Source organism: Petromyzon marinus, chromosome 14 (genome assembly GCF_048934315.1).
Source record: "Petromyzon marinus isolate PM22_M1 ecotype Great Lakes invasive population chromosome 14, UKy_Petmar_22M1.pri1.0, whole genome shotgun sequence".
NCBI classification, from domain to species: domain Eukaryota; kingdom Metazoa; phylum Chordata; class Hyperoartia; order Petromyzontiformes; family Petromyzontidae; genus Petromyzon; species Petromyzon marinus.
In genome coordinates, this window is record NC_133680.1 from 5950735 (window position 1) to 5970039 (window position 19305).

The window sequence follows — 19305 nt, forward strand, 5'->3', positions numbered from 1 at the left end:
AATTCTGTAGGCTTCCAAACATGGAAGTTTAATAAAGGTAACTCATTTACCCTTGGCATGAGCAATATACGAAGTGTAGTGCTAAGAGAGCAATAACTTTCAACACTAACCTTTGTGCCTCGGTACAGGGCTATAATGTCGAACTGCTGGACTATTAAATGTAGAGCCCTTTGGCAAAACAATACATCTCTAATTCATTATCATTTTCTACAGCATTCTCCCTTTACATGTTTGATTAATCCGCAAATGTTAATGGCCTAAAGGCCATTAAAACAATACTCTTGAATTCTATAGAAACTAAATGTTTATTGCTGAAGTAACAAATACAACACTTCAAAATAGACGTAGCTTAATGGTCTGCCCACTATTCAAGAATAACTTTACAAATTGAACAATTGCATAAATACTGTTGTAAATAAACATTGCACACATACGCCCACGACTTTGCATGTGGACAGCTGGGTGTGTAGGCGAGATTGTGTGAGGTCATGCTCGCTCGATTTGTATACTGTAAAACCATCCCCGTTTAGCCATATGGACTGGTGCAAGTGTTGTTAAGTGTCGATTAAGGAAGGCCAGCATGGGAACACGAGGGGGTGGTGCGCGCAGCACCACGACGGACCGTCATTGTTATCCCCACCACTGACGATATCTACACATCGCACCAGGTACTCATTTCATGCGGAGTCAATCTACGGGAGGCGAAGGACTGGTTCAGATAATGGTCTCTGATGTGAGCAATTGGTACCCTGATGTTTCTGTGTTTCTAGTGCAATGTCCTAATATGCCACGAAATCCCTGCATACACGTATATAAATGTGTGTTTATACACAACTGCCAATTGCCACTGGTGGTGACGCCACTGCATTTGTGCTAGGCTTGGTGCACTTTGAGGCCATGAAGTGTTTTGAGGCTGGCTGGCAGATTACAGAAGAGACACTAGTGTTATGGGTAAACTGAGATGTCAAACACTCGAACTTTTTGATGAATAGAATAGTGTACTCAAGCATTGTAGGATATGCTGGCTCCCATAAATTCTGGCCAGAATCGTCATAAAGATCGGAGAATATAACACACTAGCGGTAAATACCCGGGGTTGCCCGGGCAAAACATTTCAAAACTTCTCTTAAAAACCTTACATATACACAGATACTAAGATATTGTGAAAGCCCGGTGGGCCATTTGTCCATTTCTCCAACAAAATTATAAGAGGCTTGCAAAAGTCCAAAAAGTTATAGAAAGTGTGGGGTAAATAGTTGATTTAAAAGGTTTCTGAAAATTGTCGACCCCCCCCTCAAAATATATTTAGCCCCACGTAGGCATATATACCTACACACCCTACATACAACAGAGTAAGTAGTATCTATTGACTCTGTAGTTGTATCTACTGACTGTACAGTAGTATCTACTGAGCCAGTAGTAGCTACTGACTGTATAGTAGTATTTACTGACTGTAGTAACGACCGACCGTAGTAGTATCTACTTACCCTACAGTAGTATGTACCGACTCTATAGTAGTAACAACTAACTTTATAGTAGTATATGCTGACTCTGGTAGTATCCACTGACTATAGTAGTAACTACTACCTCTATAGCAGTATCTACTCTATAGTAGTATCTACTGACTCTATAGCAGTAGCTACTCACCGTAGTAGTATGTACTGACTGTATAGTAGTATCTACTGACTCTATAGCAGTATTTACTGACTGCAGTGGTATATCCTGACTGTGTTAGTATCTACTAACTCTACATAGCATGATCTACCAACTGGATAGCAGTATCTACTATGACTACAGCAGTGCATACTGACTGTGGTGGGACCTGCTATGATTACAGCAGTGCATATTGTGGTGGTACCTGCTATGATTACAGCAGTGCATACCGACTGGTGGCACCCATGATTACAGCAGTGCATACTGACTGTGGTGATACCTGCTATGATTACAGCAGTGCATACTGACTGTGGTGGGACCTGCTATGATTGCAGCAGTGCATACTGGCTGTGGTGGTACCTGCTATGATAACAGCACTGCATGCTGACTGCGGTGGGACCTGCTATGATTACAGCAGTGCATACTGTGCTGGTTCCTGCTTTCACTACAGCATTGCATACTGACTGTGGTTACCTGCTATGACTACAGCAGTGCGTACCTACTTTTGGTGGTGTACGTTTGCCCACTGACAAAGAAATGATCAGTCTATAATTTTAATGGTAGGTTTATTTGAACAGTGAGAGACAGAATAACAAGAAAATCCAGAAAAACGCATGCCAAAAATGTTATAAATTGATTTGCATTTTAATGAGGGAAATAGGTATTTGACCCCCTCTCAATCAGAAAGATTTATGGCTCCCAGGTGTCTTTTATACAGGTAATGAGCTGAGAATAGGAGCACACTCTTAAAGGGAGTGCTCAATCTCAGCTTGTTACCTGTATAAAAGACACCTGTCCACAGAAGCAATCAATCAATCAGATTCCAAACTCTCCACCATGGCCAAGACCAAAGAGCTCTCCAAGGATGTCAGGGACACGATTGTAGACCTACACAAGGCTGGAATGGGTTACAAGACTATTGCCAAGCAGCTTGGTGAGAAGGTGACAACAGTTGGTGCGATTATTCGCAAATGGAAGAAACACAAAAGAACTGTCAATCTCCCTCGGCCTGGGGCACCATGCAAGATCTCACCTCGTGGAGTTGCAATAATAATGAGAACGGTGAGGAATCGGCCCAGAACGACACGGGAGGATCTTGTCAATGATCTCAAGGCAGTGGGGACCATAGTCACCAAGAAAACAATTGGTAACACTACGCCGTGAAGGACTGAAATCCTGCAGCGCCCGCAAGGTCCCCCTGCTCAAGAAAGCACATATACATGCCCGTTTGAAGTTTGCCAATGAACATCTGAATGATTCAGAGGACAACTGGGTGAAAGTGTTGTGGTCAGATGAACCCCACGGTCCGAGAGCCAAATCCCTCGCTATCGAGCGTACGCAGACAGACAGACGGACAGATTGGTAAGGTGGCGGTATCATTGATTCGGCTATGATGACATTGATTTTGGTTATAGGAATACTTTATATGGCAATTTCTGTGTTTGCTCGGCATTGCAAATAAAGGATTGGAGCCCCACTGAATCATCATTTGAGTATGGGATTTTAGACACCTTTTTCTTGCTTTGTAGGTGGTGTAGAATAGGTCAGAATCTAAAAAAATCTTTGCTAGGCTCCAGGGAAAACTCATAATGTAATGCTTTTCAGAATCTAAAAAAAATATTTGCTGGGCTCCAGAGAAAACTCCGAATGTACTACTTTTCTGCACGAAAGGGCAACCGTGATAGGTCATTAAATTCTCCCTCTGCTTGGACACCTTTTCCCAGCTCTAATCCATGGACCTTGGTGATAGCTAAGTTTGCTCGACCATGACCATATATTTATCAACCACCGGATTGACCCAGCCACATTCTGAGCACAGGGGCACTTAATATTTAAACAAGGCTTTTGGATTATCTAAGTGTTGATAATTATTAATATGAGGAATTAAAGAGACTACATCAGGTGCGTAGAATGGTAGTTTGAAAAGCAGATGACCCGTGAATTGTAACGAAGAGCCCATTACGTTCGATAGAATCAGAATATATATTCATACTGGAGGAATAATCAGATCTAACCATTAAACGTCTTCAGGATATCGAGTATGTGGTCAATCGTAATACAAAAAAAAACCCCATTTAAATCTATGTTGCCCACGTGGTTGGCTGGCTTAAAAATCGTATATCATTCAGTTATCTATTTCAATAATGAACAGGATACCATAGTTTAACACAGGCTTTCGTGACTAAAAACCTCCCCTGTATTATGGATGGATGATACTATACTGTATATAACTGTATATACAAGTGACAGGAGGTGAATGGGTCTGGAAAGACATCTGTTGTGTGTTTCCACGTATACTGTATTTCCCGAGTTATAAGTCCCAATTTCCGCCCCCCCCCCCCCCTGTATTTTAAAGCAGAGGATTTGGGGTACTGTTTAATGTTTTCTTTGAAATGATGAATCGTTCTTGATTTACCAAAGACAGGACCCTGGAACGTGATCGTGACTTTGTGTCGACTGGTGACCCCGTAACAACAGCCTTCTGCTTCCTTTTCATGTTTTGCGATTTTACGCATTATTATTATATCCTTTGAAAATAAGCTTTTGATTATTTACATTGTTATTTCTTGTAAATAGTTAATACACAGCAAAAAAAATACATGGGGGAAAACCGCCATCAATAATGTCCTCGTTTCGATCTTTGACTACACGTTGTATTCATCAAAAAGCTAGAGTGTTTTACAGATCAATATTCATTTATTTTGATGTCCAATCACAATTGTTGAGGGACTACCGTGCGTAATATTGGTGTGGTTTGGGACTGTTTTGTTGTTTTTACTGCCTTGCCAAATCTTCATAAATCTAACTTATATAGTTTAAAAGATCAAATATGTATTTATATTTAGTGACTTTTTTACCATTTTCCCAATGTTCTACTCCTAAAGTTTTTTGCATTATTTGTTGTTGTAACTGGCTGACCCGCCCCACACTGGACATCTATGGGGAGAAAAGAGCTTCATAGCTCTTCGCATTCCTCCTGAAGTCTAAATAAAGATTCTCATTCTGATCATCTCCCCAATTCTAAAGCACCGCGTTCATAATCCCGTCAACCCCTTATCAGTACCCTACCTTATTGCAGACCAATTCAGACCTTACTGGTCACCCCCTGCCCCTTATAAATCTCAACGTTCATCCCACAAAGTCCTATTACAAGGTAGAAACACAAACAAATAGACACTCACCACTAGTACACTCACCACGAGTACTCACTAGTACACTGACCACTCCATCAGTGCCCAACCTTATTGCAGACCAATTCAGACCTTGCTGGTCACCCTTATAAATCTCAAAGTTCATCCCACAAAGTCCCATCACGAGGGAGAAACACCAACAAATAGACTTTTTTTGCCAGTATTGAAACGGCTGTGCGCCGTGTGGACATGAAAACTCAATTTCCCTGTGCAAGAAAACGGGCTAAACCGCGTGAGTTCATGCGGTATGGAATCACCTGAAAGCAGGGACGGAGCCAGGATTTTGACTTTAAGGGGGGGGTGCTGACTTCAATATTCTGAGATATCCAATTTATGTTTTCCAATGGGCGCCACAAATGTATAAAACACATTTTATTGGTTTTGAACGCGGAGTTTATTAATTTATTAATAAGTCGGAGCCGCTGATGTGGGTAGTAAGTTCGATAAGTTCGAAAGGCTGCCGCTCAAGCAGCCTGCAGGGCAGCACGAGGTGACAGCCTGCAGGGCAGCACAAGGTGGCAGCCTGCAGGGCAGCACACGAGGTGGCAGCCTGCAGGGCAGCACAAGGTGGCAGCCTGCAGGGCAGCACAAGGTGGTAGCCTGCAGGGCAGCACACGAGGTGGCAGCCTGCAGGGCAGCACACGAGGTGGCAGCCTGCAGGGCAGCACAAGGTGGCAGCCTGCAGGGCAGCACACGAGGTGGCAGCCTGCAGGGCAGCACACGAGGTGGCAGCCTGCAGGGCAGCACAAGGTGGCAGCCTGCAGGGCAGCACGAGGTGGCAGCCTGCAGGGCAGCACGAGGTGGCAGCCTGCAGGGCAGCACAAGGTGGCAGCCTGCAGGGCAGCAGCACGAGGTGGCAGCCTGCAGGGCAGCAGCACGAGGTGGCAGCCTGCAGGGTAGCACACGAGGTGGCAGCACAAGGTGGCAGCCTGCAGCATTTTGCAGCAGCCGGATATCCTAAAATTTAAGGGGGGGCTAAGCCCCCCCCCAGCCCCCCCCCCCCGTGGCTCCGCCCCTGCCTGAAAGACGGCTCTCTGCACAATACATAGCACCGGATTAAAACGCTCGTAAAAGCAAGCGAGCGAGCGAGCACGCTTTTGTCTTGGTTGTTTTTCTCTCTCTTCAGGTGTCCCCATCTTATAATCCGTACAACACGTGAAGATCAAGGAGTAATTAGTAAAACATTTTTATTTAAAGCTTTCGTGACTGCAGGGATTCATATTCTTGGTTCTTTCGGTAAAGTCACGTAGAAGGGAAACAGTAAAATAATAAAAAAATATAAAACAATAAAATTCTCACGACGTTTCGACTGCAACACAAGCAATCATCATCAGGTGTGAAAACCACAGCAAGAAAATTTGGAGAAAAAAAACCGCCACTTTTTTCAATTTTTCTTGCTGTGGTTTTCACACCTGATGATGATTGCTTGTGTTGCAGTCGAAACGTCGTGAGAATTTTATTGTTTTATATTTTTATTATTTTATTGTTTCCCTTCTACGTGGTGACTTTACCGAAAGAACCAAGAATATAGCTGCAGCGATCTTGCTGTGACTGTTCCACCTGAAGACGGACGCTTGTGTTGCCTCCGAAACGTCGTGATTTAATTTAGTTGCTTTCATTTATTTTATTTTACCTACGTGACTTTACCGAAAAAAAAACAAAGAGTATGAATCCTTGCAGTCACGAAAACTTCAAATCTAGAAAGAATATAGTAAGCAATTAACAAGCAAGAGCAATCGGACTTGTCAAGCTAGAGGGTTTCCCCTTCAGATCTGGAGGAAAACCCTCCGAGCTGGCAAGGCGCACGCGCGCTCCGGTGTGTTTGCGGAAGCGCGGTGCCGCGTCAGCAAACGCGCCCCGTCAGCTCCGGCCGCCACCTCCGCGCCCTCCACTCCCTCCTCCTGAGGAGAAAAAAAAAGGAAACCAAGCCCCGAGCCGCACTCCGCCGCGTTCTCATGACACCGCGTGTCCGCGTCCAGCGGCCCCACGCCGCCAGGGACCGCGTTTTCTAGCGGCCCGATCGAGGCCTAGCCGAGCTGGGAAGCCTACGGGCTTGCCTCTACGGCCTGCGGCAAAAGACGCGAGGGACCACTCCGCACCCTCCTCCTCGTCCTCCTCGCGCCGGTCGCCCGCCTCTTCCGCGGGGCCTTCCACTCGACCGGGTTCGCCTTGGACTTTGCTCGCGGCTGCTGCTGCTCGAGCGGCTTTGGCAGCGAGGATGGCGACCACGTCTCCAGAAGCCGTCAAGAAATTGATAGAGCACATGCAGAGCGATTTGCGGGCGCTGTCCATGGACTGCAAGAAGAAATACCCCCCCGTGAAAGAGGTAAGGTTGGAGGATGGCGGCGGGTTGCGGAGGGCCTTCATCCAGCAGTGGATTGACCATGACTGATGATGAGGATGATTGTGGAGGCCGTGTGCGGTGTTGACATTTGTACAACAGGTACAGCCCCATATTTGTCAACCCACACTGCTGGATGAGTGACATCCGGCGCCGTGCGTGCCCTGGGTTTGTTTGTCTTCCCATGCAGTACTTTATATCTCGCATGTCATTGCGCGTTGGAGCACACCATAGTTCAACAATTGATGTTGCTGCACTGCCCTTCGCTGACACTATAGCCCAACAATAGTATACAGCACCTGTTTGGCCAGTTTATATGTACAGTATAAGGTGCCGTCTTGCTTAGCACATGCGGAGGAAACTGGAGTACCCGGAAAACAAAGTAAAACCCATTCCGTATAAGATCCGCACGGATGGGTTCACGAACTCTTGTTACCATGTCCTGGTCGCCTCGCAGCTCCCAAGTGGCTTTGGGAGTTTTACAAAACCTCAAATGTCTACGCCGCTGTCGACCTCCGGTTATTGACTTTCGTGTTGTGTTCAGTTGAATCTTCAGGTTGTTTTTCAAGATGGTACTGGTGTGATACGTCAGTTCGTTTTCATGAGCGTTATTCTTCGTGAGTGGATATCGGAGAAAGTGCGTGCGTAAGAGCAGTATGTTCAAATGTCCGCACAGACGAACTTGACTTCCTGCACTGCCGCCGTATGTGCTGGCCCACCTCGCAGCCCAACGTGTTTGAGATTTTTACATGAAACAAAATTGATCTTTATAATCCACCAACCTTTGCCTCCAAACCCCTGGCTTAGCAGGCGTGCATCACCACGCCCATAATATTTTAGGTCGTGATATTAATTTTTGTGTTAAGTCCTTGTGCTCATGTTCTTGCTCAATACTTTAATACACACAGGGCCACCCTTCTTCCCGTCTTATACCTTGATCAGCATTTTTTCTGCACAAAACTCTCTGCTTCCTCAATTCACTATCTCCATACCCATCCTTAAATTGTTCTTTTTACAGTACCGATTATGCCCTCCCTGTCCTGTGCATCATTTTGAGATGTTCTGCCATTTATACTCGCCTTATGAAATTACATTTAATGCGTTTCAAAGTATTTTTTGTCATTCTATTAAGGCGCATTTAATCCACTGTTGAAAATATATGTTGATTAATTTGTACATCTCACGCCATGCATTTTGACGCGATAGTTTACACTCCTGGACAACAGCACTTGACTGCCGTTTAGCTCTTACTTTAATTTTAAAGTGGGCTTGGGTAGGATATGTCGGGGATGGTGACCGGTGGTCGAGACGGAGAGGCATGCAATGGAGGAAACATGCCCAAGAGGAAGTCCACGGCACAGGTGGAGCGGTTGAATCCAATCATATGCAGGAGATAGATGTATTGTTGCATCTTATGGGACTCTTGAGTTATAGCAGCGGCCAAATGAGACCATCGAGTAGTGAATAGATCATGACTGACAATGGATTATCTTGCATGACCATGATAGTATACAATTTAAGCATTGGCTTAGAGCTGTAAACTTTGAAAAGGGGGATACCCCCTTTAACGTTTTATGCTTGCAAAAAAGTATTATTACAATGGAGTGGCACCTTATTGAATAAGGTACGTGAAAAAATAATTGAATAAAAAGAATGCACCAGATATGACAGCTTAACATGTCCACCAAGGACAGCTATTTACCGATATAATGTTATTGACATTGGAGAGAACGTGGACTGCACGTTAGTTTCAAAAAGAGAGAGGCTGTTTTCTTTAGTCTACATATGAGTAGACCCAGTGTTTTAAGTATGTTTACCAGAAATACTGACCAACTATACATAAAAAAGTATAAATATAAGCCGCCTACTGCCTTGTGCACTTCTAGTGCTGATACGAAATAACATTTTTGTAACTTTGTATTTGGTACTGCTGTTGTGTACTTGGATAGTGACTGACAACGGGATTGAGATACGTAAATACCTATTGTAAGAGCATGTACATGAAAACTTTTTGACTGATAAGTGAGTTTGTTCTCATTCATACAGTACCGAACATGGACATTTAATGTCTTGTTGGAGAGAAGGCTTCGGTGAAAAGTAATTAATGTTGTGGCAGTTATGGGATTACATAATGTACACGTTGTTTTGTGACTTGTAGTGCAGTAAAACATTTACGTAAATAAACATTGAGTTTAGCATCACTTGTGCTTTTCACTTTGAGTAATATTTGTGGTTTAATACATAATTAAATAGACAAAAGTGCATTTTTTATACTTGGTGGATATTGTTACAATTCATTGGCCTGCTTAGTTTCAAATGTTATTTAAATGTTTCTAAAAGATGTAGTTAAACACATTTAATGGGATAAGTTCTGCTTGGTTTGCATGCAAATAAGGCATGATATGTCTGCTTCCCTTACATTGGTAAAAGCATATCTTATACAGAGGCAACCACAGTTCACCTGTTGCTCATCCATCAAGGTTTAAAACATGAGTATGCAAGAGAACAGATACGTATCGTGAGGGTAGACCCCAGGGTAATGTTTTGGCAACGCCGAGACTAAGGGGACTTGATCACTTTACACTAACGATGTCTCTGTTGCTGTGCCTGTCCGAGCTTAATTATACGTTACGTTGAATTGTTTTGCCTCTCCCAGCTTTAAGCTTGTTGAGAGATGTACTTAACCTCGTATGAAATATGTACATATTATGCAGAGGGCACTTATGTTAATGGATTTGTAATATACCCACTTACCTGTTTTGGTAAATGTTAACGCTCATTTCATTTTGGAAACGCAGTGAATGTATTGCGATTTTAATTAAGTATACATCCATCATTAAAACTCGTGTTTTCAGATTACATACCGAGTTGGAGGGATATTAAGCATTACGTTTTGATATTTCAGGGGTGTGGCTGAATTTAATTTTCTATTTGTGTCTAAACATTTATGCAGAAATAGAACGTGTGTGCTCTTGAAGTAAAAGGAGAACATGTTTGCTATTTTAGAAAATAGTTATGCAAGCTGGTGCAAATGGCATGCTGACTTTGAAAACCATGGAAATCGTTTGTTATGGTGTCCATGTTCACAAATGTCCCCATCTAGTGAATTGCATGGGGTTTAGATGGCCTCACATATTCAATGTAAATGTTTATAAATGGAATCATTTTACACGACGGTATGAACCATTTTGTAAGTCTTTCGTATGTACTGTAGTTACATTTATATTTGCCAATACATGATGAGATCCTCGACAAAAAAGACTAAAGATACCAAAAAGTTACTTTCATAAGTCACATAATACATCATCTATTGAACACTGGACTGCACATGTTAATTTGTATCTTTAACATACAAGCTTAATAAATGATAGTGGGAAAAGCCTTAGACTTGCAGTGATAGTACAATCATTATTACGCTTTAGGTCTTCATTGCCATATCTTCCTGTTAAGTATTCCTATTGGTAGCATGTTAGAATGTCCACGTTAACACGTGTGCTTCCCATGTTAAGTGTTGCAGCAAAGGTTAATCAAATCTTCGATAGACTTTTTAGAGTTGGGTAGCTCATTGTTTTATGTAAGAGTGGGCAAGCCATCTAGCTGAGTGTTCCAAGTATTAGTGTCAATGTTCGAATTCATGTGTGCTGAGGAAGGCCCGTGTGTTTTTATTCAAAGTCTAATGCTGGAAACGCCCTTTCCAGACCCAGCAGTGCAAACAACATCAATAAACTATTGGGGTATGTTTGTATGTTGTCTCAACAAAGTGTTAGCCAGATAGCCCAGCTTGGCTGTTAACAGGTCTGATGTACCATCGGTTATTTGTTTTTGGCAGTTCAGAAAACACAGATGTGGACAGTAATGTGTGGAAATGTGAACAAATTGTTGAATACCCCGTGGGTGGGTCAATTTGAACGACTGTAGTAGAAACGGCAGTCCAGCTCAATAAATTGGCAAGCATTCAAACCACAGTACGCATGTGTCAATAATCCTTTCTAGAATGTTGTAATACTTATTACTTTGGAGTAGATCATATCCAAGTGCATAGATTACACTTTGAGTCTAGAGCTTCTTATATTCACCAATTCATGACATTTACTCACTCGCTCCCTGTCTCCTGACAAAGCAGCAGGCGAGTGCCACTTAATGGTAAACCAGCGCCGGGTTGACCACATGCTTTCAAGCTGCTTGGGGTGTACAACAAAATGCACTGAGTGATTGGCACTGGACAAGTACATACTCCCTGTATATCTATGGGCACTGCAAAATAAGCCCCTGCGTGTTAGCCTGTCTAAAAAAACTCCACCTTACGTAATATTACCATTGTGTGGCTTGTTGCCTAGGTGCATTGCTGCCTTCTCGGCAATTTTTAAGTGGCAGCACCGAATTATGCAAGAAATATAACATTCAGATGTATAATAATCAGAGGGGGAGAACTGATGTTTGCAGCCTGTGAAGCATGAACATAAATTTGCAAGCTGTGCGCGTTTTGTTTTGTAATTGGTTGTTTGCTGTTAGGGAGTTGAGCACAATAATTTTTGTTGACATTCCCTCTAATTGGCCTTGGTTGAAATTGATAGCCTGGTTGCTGATTGTATTCGATGTTTAGTTGTAGAAAATGCTGGGAGCTGCAATACTCCCAAAGATATACCTTCTGTCTTGCTGTTGGGAAGTGGAATTGATGCCTCTGCATAGCCCATACACAGATCTATGCTGAACTCAGTAGTCTGATTTCAAATTTTCAAAGGCCAGCCAACTACAATGGGCTTGGCTGGCATGTTTAGTTACTATTTACAAATGGATTATTGGAATATGATAGGAAGGACAGTTGCAGGGAAGGCTGTGGTAGAGTCGTAAGATTTATTGGTTTGTTCTGTGTTTTGGATTTAATTTTTTTTTTATCCCAACTAGGAAAATAAGTACACTTTTGATTAAATAATTATTGTAAAGTTTAATGTCTGATTTCATCTTTCATGTTGTTCTCACTTTCTTTTTATGTTTCAAATAATGTTAGAGTAATATTATTTACCACTTAATTCAGGTTGATGAACTACTAACTTTTTCCCTGGCTCATCAAATACATTAGGTGTAAGGATATAAATACTACTCTTTCAGTGTATTAAGAGTTTCTAGATACAATAATGACTTTATACTGGAGAGCATATGAAATATCGTTTTGCTGTTTACAAATTAGCCAAGCCTTGGCTGGCATGTTTACTAACTATTTACAAATGGATTCTGAGGACGATTGCTTGTGTTGCGATTGAAATGTCGTGATTTTTTAATTATTTTTATGTCTACGTGACTTTACCGAAAGACCCAAATAGTATGAATTCCTGCAGTCACGAAAGCTTTAAGTCATCATGTGTTATCTTCATTTCATAGTTGGCCATTTGATTAACACTCAATTGCGAGGCTACTCTTGTCTGTTGAGGTGCCCGTGAAATATATGTACATCCAAATTGTAATTTTATTTTAATAAGTAAAAACCATTCATCGTCAGATGTTTTAAAGTGATTGTTAAAATTTTATTTTGCATGTCGACTCTGGAACCATGTTAAACAAAAACTAAGACGTCCTGCCAAATGGGTTTCCTTAAAAGTGCTGTTGGTTCACGGTACGCAAGTCAATCAGTCTGAAAACCTTAATTGCAATTTTCACGGTGATAAAGGTCATGTTGCAGGTTCGGAACTTAAATTGTGTTGCTGGGTAATTATGTTTGAAATAAAATAAAGTAATGGAGGCTGGGAAAACACCATCCCATTATTGATTTGGAAACCAAGCCCTTGGGTAAATTTTCTGCTCACGTTTGTAATCAACCTTTACCAGAGTTATAGAGTGCATTCGATGTCCTCATTTTTGCTTTTCATTGTGTTCACTGTCACTTTTGTTGAAGTGGAAATCATCCGTTTACATTATTTATTGCTTAGCAAGACCTATTTGCAATTGAAAGCAGCCTGACTCCGTCATTGCATTTTGAAGCCAGCCTCCTACATGAATAAATAAGTTTGGTCACATTAGCTATTGTAACTTAGGTTAACAAGGTCAGAGGACACACATGGGGCCTGGCTAATGGTAGAGCCCACTGACAATGCTGTTTGTCATAAAGCCCAAAATACAATATAATATTTAGCGGTCCTTGTGAAATTAACGTCTATGAATGACCGATAATTTTAGTTGCTTTATAGAACGTTTATAGTGATTTTTTAAAAAGTGAATCATTTTAGGTTTCACAGATTTTAGTGAAAATGTTTGTTATTGAAACGTATTTGTGTGAATAATAACATTACATTTTCTTCAGGCTGCAGAATCTGGGATTGTGAAAATTAAAACCATTGCTGGAAAGAATAAAGACATCCTTAAAGGTAAAGTATTTTTCAAATATAAATTTTACTGTAAAATTCTTAAAGGTTTGGTTTACAATAAAGTAATTGTGCACTGCACTCAGAACGAATTGGTTATGTTTTTATTCCAATTTTTATTTTAAAAAATCAAGACGAAGCATGTTTGTTTAATGTTTAATCTTTGTATTTTAGTTTCATAATTTGAAACACAAATGTGGGAATTAGACCATTTTGTTAGCCTATAAATCTGAGTTTTAATGAGGTTATAATGATAGTAATGATATTACTGCTCTTGACTAAATTACTGTAATTGCCATCTAATCTAAAGTAAATGTTACTTGTCAATTTGATTACTTCATTACAATTTCATTTGATCAGTCTTTGCATTTTAAAATATTTAGGAAAATTTACATCTTAATATTGTTTTATTAACATAAATTTACTGTTATTCTCAGCAGCTGTTTTGTGTACATCATTGTGAAACAGATATTCTACTTAGCAAATATTTGTTGTTCTACATTTAGCACTTTGAACAGTGAGTGGTGCAAATTAAAAACAAACACGCTTATGTAACTATTGAGCATTCTGTTGTGCAGGCTACCATATATACCTGTTTTAAATGTTTTAATGCACAATTCAGTAACTGTATTGTGCATGTATCTCAGTGATAGCATGGTTTTGTCAGCATTATCTTAATTGCAGTGGAGATATCACGTTATACATGCCGACCCTGTGGTACCAGGCTCAATTTTTTTCTGGCAGTGGAGACGTCCAGCATTAAATGAGTGTTTATAATACAGGAAGATACCCGATTAGTGTATTTCCTGTGCTGGAGAAAAATGCGTGGATGCCCCCCCACTTCTTAAGACCAACCTGGCTGACTCACAGAAGTGCAGTGAATGCCTTTTGAAAAATGCAAGTCCTCTACCTGCAGTGGTTTTGCGCACTGCACGATGAACTTGGCGACACTGAGTTTATTTTATTTACAGAGGCAAGTGATAATCGAATTGGTCCTACTAACTATCTCACACTTTTACCAAACAGTTGTACCTGGTGAAGTGTCGTTGTCCTTCCCCCCCCCGCACCTCTGATTAGCACGTTTGGCTACGTACGGTCCAAAAGAAGTTCAACGTACAAATAACCCCGATGATCAACATTGTGCAGGCCATCATCCAGTAGTGGATTGGCAAATGGTTATAATTATATTTATCATTGTACCAGCTGTGCTGCATTCAGATTTTGGTTTACTATTTTAGTAATATACTTGTTCATTAGCATTCACAGTGTTGTAGTCAGATTAAAACTTTGTTTCTTTGCACTGCGGCTACCCGTTGACACACATCCGTGTGTACATTCTTGCTCTTGATTTGTTAATGCAGTTCTTAAAGAGAACAGTGCGGAAGTGGTGCAGCCGCTTCTCATGGGCTGTGGTACCAAGGAGCCCAAGATTGCACTGCTCTGCCTGACCTCGATCCAGAGACTCCTCTCGCATGACGTCGTGTCTGAGGTAGGGTGTCCCATATTCTGCTCATCAAACTTTATGGGCAGCATACCTCAATTCATGATTGTGATGTACTTCTATGCTCCCATATCTACGCTCCGTGCCTTGACCAGCATGTTGAAGTATGGTAAAAAAAACCTACAACCTGTCAGGTGTGGGGAGGCCCTCATGGAGCTGCTGATTGACAAAAAGGCTGTACATATACATGTAGCACACTATTTGTAATTCATGTATGTATTTGCAGTGCATTTATATATGTGAGTAGCTTAACTCGCATTTTGCAATTGTTTGACTATATTGTGACATTTCCTGATTTATTGGCAGATGCTTGTATTAATTTATGTATGTATGAATGTACACACTTTGATATATAGGTTGAATATGAGTGCGTCTATTTGGTGTATACGTGTTGTGTGTGTGTATATATATTGTGGTGAGCAGCAGTACAGTGGTTCGCACACTGCACTATGAACCCTGTGACCTGAGTTTGATTTCTTGCCACAGATAACATCAGTGGCGAGTGATGTATGAACCGGTCCTGTGCCACCCCTAGGTCGATTCACTCTTAATTGTGTACCTGGTGCAGTGTATAAACATCAACACTGGGTTACACCACCCTATCGTGTGCCATGGTAACTTTAATAGGTGCATACTCACAGCACTTTTCCCAAAAGCCTATGCAGACTATATGGGGGATATTTGTCTTTGTTTTTCAGACATGCCACTGAGATTCATTGTGAACATTCTGCACAAAAGCTGACATAATTTTGTCACGTAACCTTTTGAAATTCATTGTATATAGTGGAATCGCAATTGCTTGTCCCCAGCTTTGCTGTTTGTTGTGCGCACTGTTTACAATCTGTGCAGGTGGCAGCTGTGAATCTCATTAACACGCTGTGGCAGCTGATGGAGAATGGGCTCGAAGAGCTCAAACTGCTGCAGACCGTCCTGGTGCTGCTCACGTCCAACACGGTCGTGCATGACGAATCTCTGGCTAAGGTGGGAGATGCCCTTTCTAATCAAAGAGATGCCAGTTAATTTACACCGCTGTTTATTTGGAAGCCAGCATCAATGTACAATTGAAGATACAACTGAAAAATCCATTTATCTTTTAACTTATCGAAACCATACCCAGGCTGTGTATGCCATGTTGCCTGAAACAGGTTTGAATTTTTGTTAAAATTGTATCTGTTTAAAATGGCTTTCTCTCTTTAGTTATTTTCAAACGTCTTTCTCACTTCTTCTTTCCATGGTTGATGTTTAATTATTTTCGCCTTTCCATGCACAGCACTCTGAGAATGATTGTTTAAGGGCGCTTTATGAATTTAAATTATTATTAACTATAAAGAGACTTTAAAGTGCCCTTTAAGCACACACCTTTAAACCATGGAATGTTGGTGACATCTCTACAGTACGCCTGCTGTACTTCTCTATTTAACATCCACCTTGAAGTCATTTGTCATTCACGAAACTTCAAAACTCATGTTGAACAGCCCGGGACAGAGAGATCAGTCTAATTTTATCTTTTTTGTTTTGGATCTTCGTTTAATAAGAAATTGTATTTTAAAATCCAGTAAATAAATCACAATAATTCAATGCTGCACAGAATAATATTGTACTTGACAAATGGATATGGAATGTTTGACAACTATCTTTTGTCAGAAAATCAGTCATCCCTAAAGTTTTTCCTTCAGAAGAAACACATTGGTTTCATGGCTTATTGTATCTATATCACAATGCTTTTTGGCATCTGTCTGATTCAGTGGTTTTTGGTTTCCTGTAAACACCTGCAACTGTGCTTCCTGTGTGCAGGCCATAGTGCTCTGCTTCAGGCTGCACTTCACGAAGGACAACATCACCAACAACACAGCCGCTGCTACCGTGCGGCAGGTGGTCACTGTGGTCTTTGAGAGAATGGTTGCTGAGGACCAGCTCAGTACAGGTAGAAAACCAGCGTGCTTCTCGCTTATTTGTGCTCTGCTGTCTCATTTGTACGTACATATGTATGTTGAACTTCTAGCCATAAGTAGCCAATTGTGCTAATCGAAGGTGCAGTTCTTAAAGAGAACAGCGCGGAAGTGGTGCTGCCGTTTTTCATGGGCTGTGGTACTTAGAAGCCTAAGATCGCATTGCTCTTCCTGACTTTGAGCCATTGGCCAAAACATGTCTTATTGGTACCACTGATGGTGGCATATGCGAAAAATGTTTTCCTAAAGAATGTTATCACTAGATCAGAAAAATGTGTGATAGCAAGGTCACTATGGTAGCTGTTGATTATGAAAATGGCATTAAATGATGGTACCTACCATAGCATGATTGATAAAAAATATAGTTTTTATATACATTAAATGTCCACAGAATATGATGAAACACCCATGGAATATAATTGCATCTACAAAAGAAACAGTATACAGGTAGTCCTGTACTTACGATGGAGATGAATTATGACGACCCCATCGTAAGTCAAAAATATCGTAAGTCGAAGATGGCCTAGCCTACCCAAGAGTCTTAAAGAATGGTGATAATGTAGCAAAACAGAGCAATTTACAGTACCGTACTGTATAAGCTACTGTATGTATGTATTTATTAATTACAATACTGTGTTGCACAGTAAAATGTAAATAAAAAAAAGGAAAATTCTTAGCCTACCTATATGAACTGCAATTTAATAGAAAGGCGGGAGATGTGTACATCCCGGCAGCGTCCCAACGTACAGTATCGTACAACGTACAGTATCGTACCTCGTACGCTGCTGCGTTTGCCTGCCGCGCAAAATTTTAAATATTTTACATTTTTGTCGTATCGTTATCGCCATCGTAAGATCGAAATATCGTAAGTCGGACCATCGTAAGTCGGGGACTATCTGTATACACTGAGCTTTTACTGCCCATGGTGGATACTGCTGAGGGTGATTACTGGTCGCATTTGCCACCCTAGGTGGTACTGACCAACCCCGTTAGTTCATGGGATACCTATTCCAACCCTAACCCATGTATCATATTTGAAAGAAATGCCAGTGTTCCATATTAGATTCCAGTTGGATAAATTGGTGAGTGTTTTGTAGTCAGGAATGTTGCATGTATAGGTAGTGAAGTATATCCAGTCTTGTTTTTTTAATGGGTTTTGGCAAGATGCTTGCTCTTTTGATATATTTTGTGATTGTTGTCATCTTTACCTAGGTTGATGTACCATATAACTGTGTATTATGCCACCCATTTGACATTTCGTTCGATAGCTAAATTTAAGTTTAGACTACCATATGCACATACTAGTTGACATTGTTTTACACACTCATCTTTCTGTTTCACAAAAGCCCAGCGTCTGTTACAGCAGGAGGGCACACGGGGTGGGGAGGGGGTCGGGGAAGAGGGGGAGCCAAGAGGAGGGGCCGAGATGTGCAGGTGACAGTTGTGGTAGGATCACTGGCTTTCTCGTTTTAACATTTTATCAACTCCTTTTTCAGGTTTGGTGACTATTGATGCATCCAGTCACATTGTTGGAAACAATACGAGAAAACCGCCTACCTCTCTTAAACCATGTGCCAAGGATGCTTACCTGCTGTTCCAGGTACAGAATAATTTGCGCGTGCCTTGGACGTACAATGCGTGACATTCGGGCATAGGGTAAACTATTATCGCTAAACAAGAACAGTAAGCATTGGTCTCTTGGACGGAGTGTAATTTATATTGTTTTATGAAAGGATGCCTCATTTATTTTTCCACTGGACTGATTTATCGGCTCATTTTTACATTCACATATGCTGCCTTGATTATGCATGCAAGATTACTTCCTGGTATATCAGTAGCACTGCTTCATTTCAGTTGACCTTTACGCAAAGAATCTGAAAACGCCATTACGTATTTCATGCTGGAGTGAAATAAGCACATTGGCAGCAATGTAACCTAGTAAGATTGTATTGTGACTTGAGTTATTGTTTTCTGTGTTGTACGTGCCAGTGGCTGCTTTGCTCTCTAAATGTGTTGATGTAGATAATGGGAATTGTGTGCACGTGACAGGACCTGTGCCAGCTCGTGAATGCGGATGCACCATTTTGGCTGGTGGGCATGACTGAGATGACCAGGACGTTTGGCCTGGAGCTCCTCGAGTCTGTCCTCAATACCTTTCCACAGGTGTTTCTCCAGGTAAGTCGGCCTGGAGTGTAAGGCTGTGGTAGAGAGTGGAGTTGGGATGAAGGAAATGTTGAATTTAAGGAGCTTTTGTGGACTGAGCTTCAGCTATCTATGCCTGAGTGGTAAGTTAACCTGCAATGTTGTGGGTTTA

The 19305-nt window shown here is 41.4% G+C and overlaps 1 protein-coding gene across 3 annotated transcripts in view; it reads left to right on the top strand.

The window, feature by feature from the left end:
* The first annotated feature begins 6643 nt into the window (after positions 1-6643).
* Positions 6644-19305, top strand: part of MON2 (MON2 regulator of endosome-to-Golgi trafficking) — a 49772-nt gene continuing 37110 nt past the window's right edge. For 2 of the 3 annotated variants that reach the window (XM_032954219.2, XM_076067049.1), the window contains exons 1-7: positions 6759-7170; positions 13481-13544; positions 14903-15030; positions 15892-16023; positions 16837-16966; positions 18488-18591; positions 19041-19166. In XM_032954219.2, coding sequence (XP_032810110.2) covers positions 7063-7170; positions 13481-13544; positions 14903-15030; positions 15892-16023; positions 16837-16966; positions 18488-18591; positions 19041-19166 — 792 coding nt within the window. In that variant the 5' untranslated portion in view covers positions 6759-7062. Of the gene's footprint in view, positions 7171-13480; positions 13545-14902; positions 15031-15891; positions 16024-16836; positions 16967-18487; positions 18592-19040; positions 19167-19305 lie in introns of all 3 variants that reach the window. The other variant, XM_032954215.2, reaches the window with a different exon arrangement.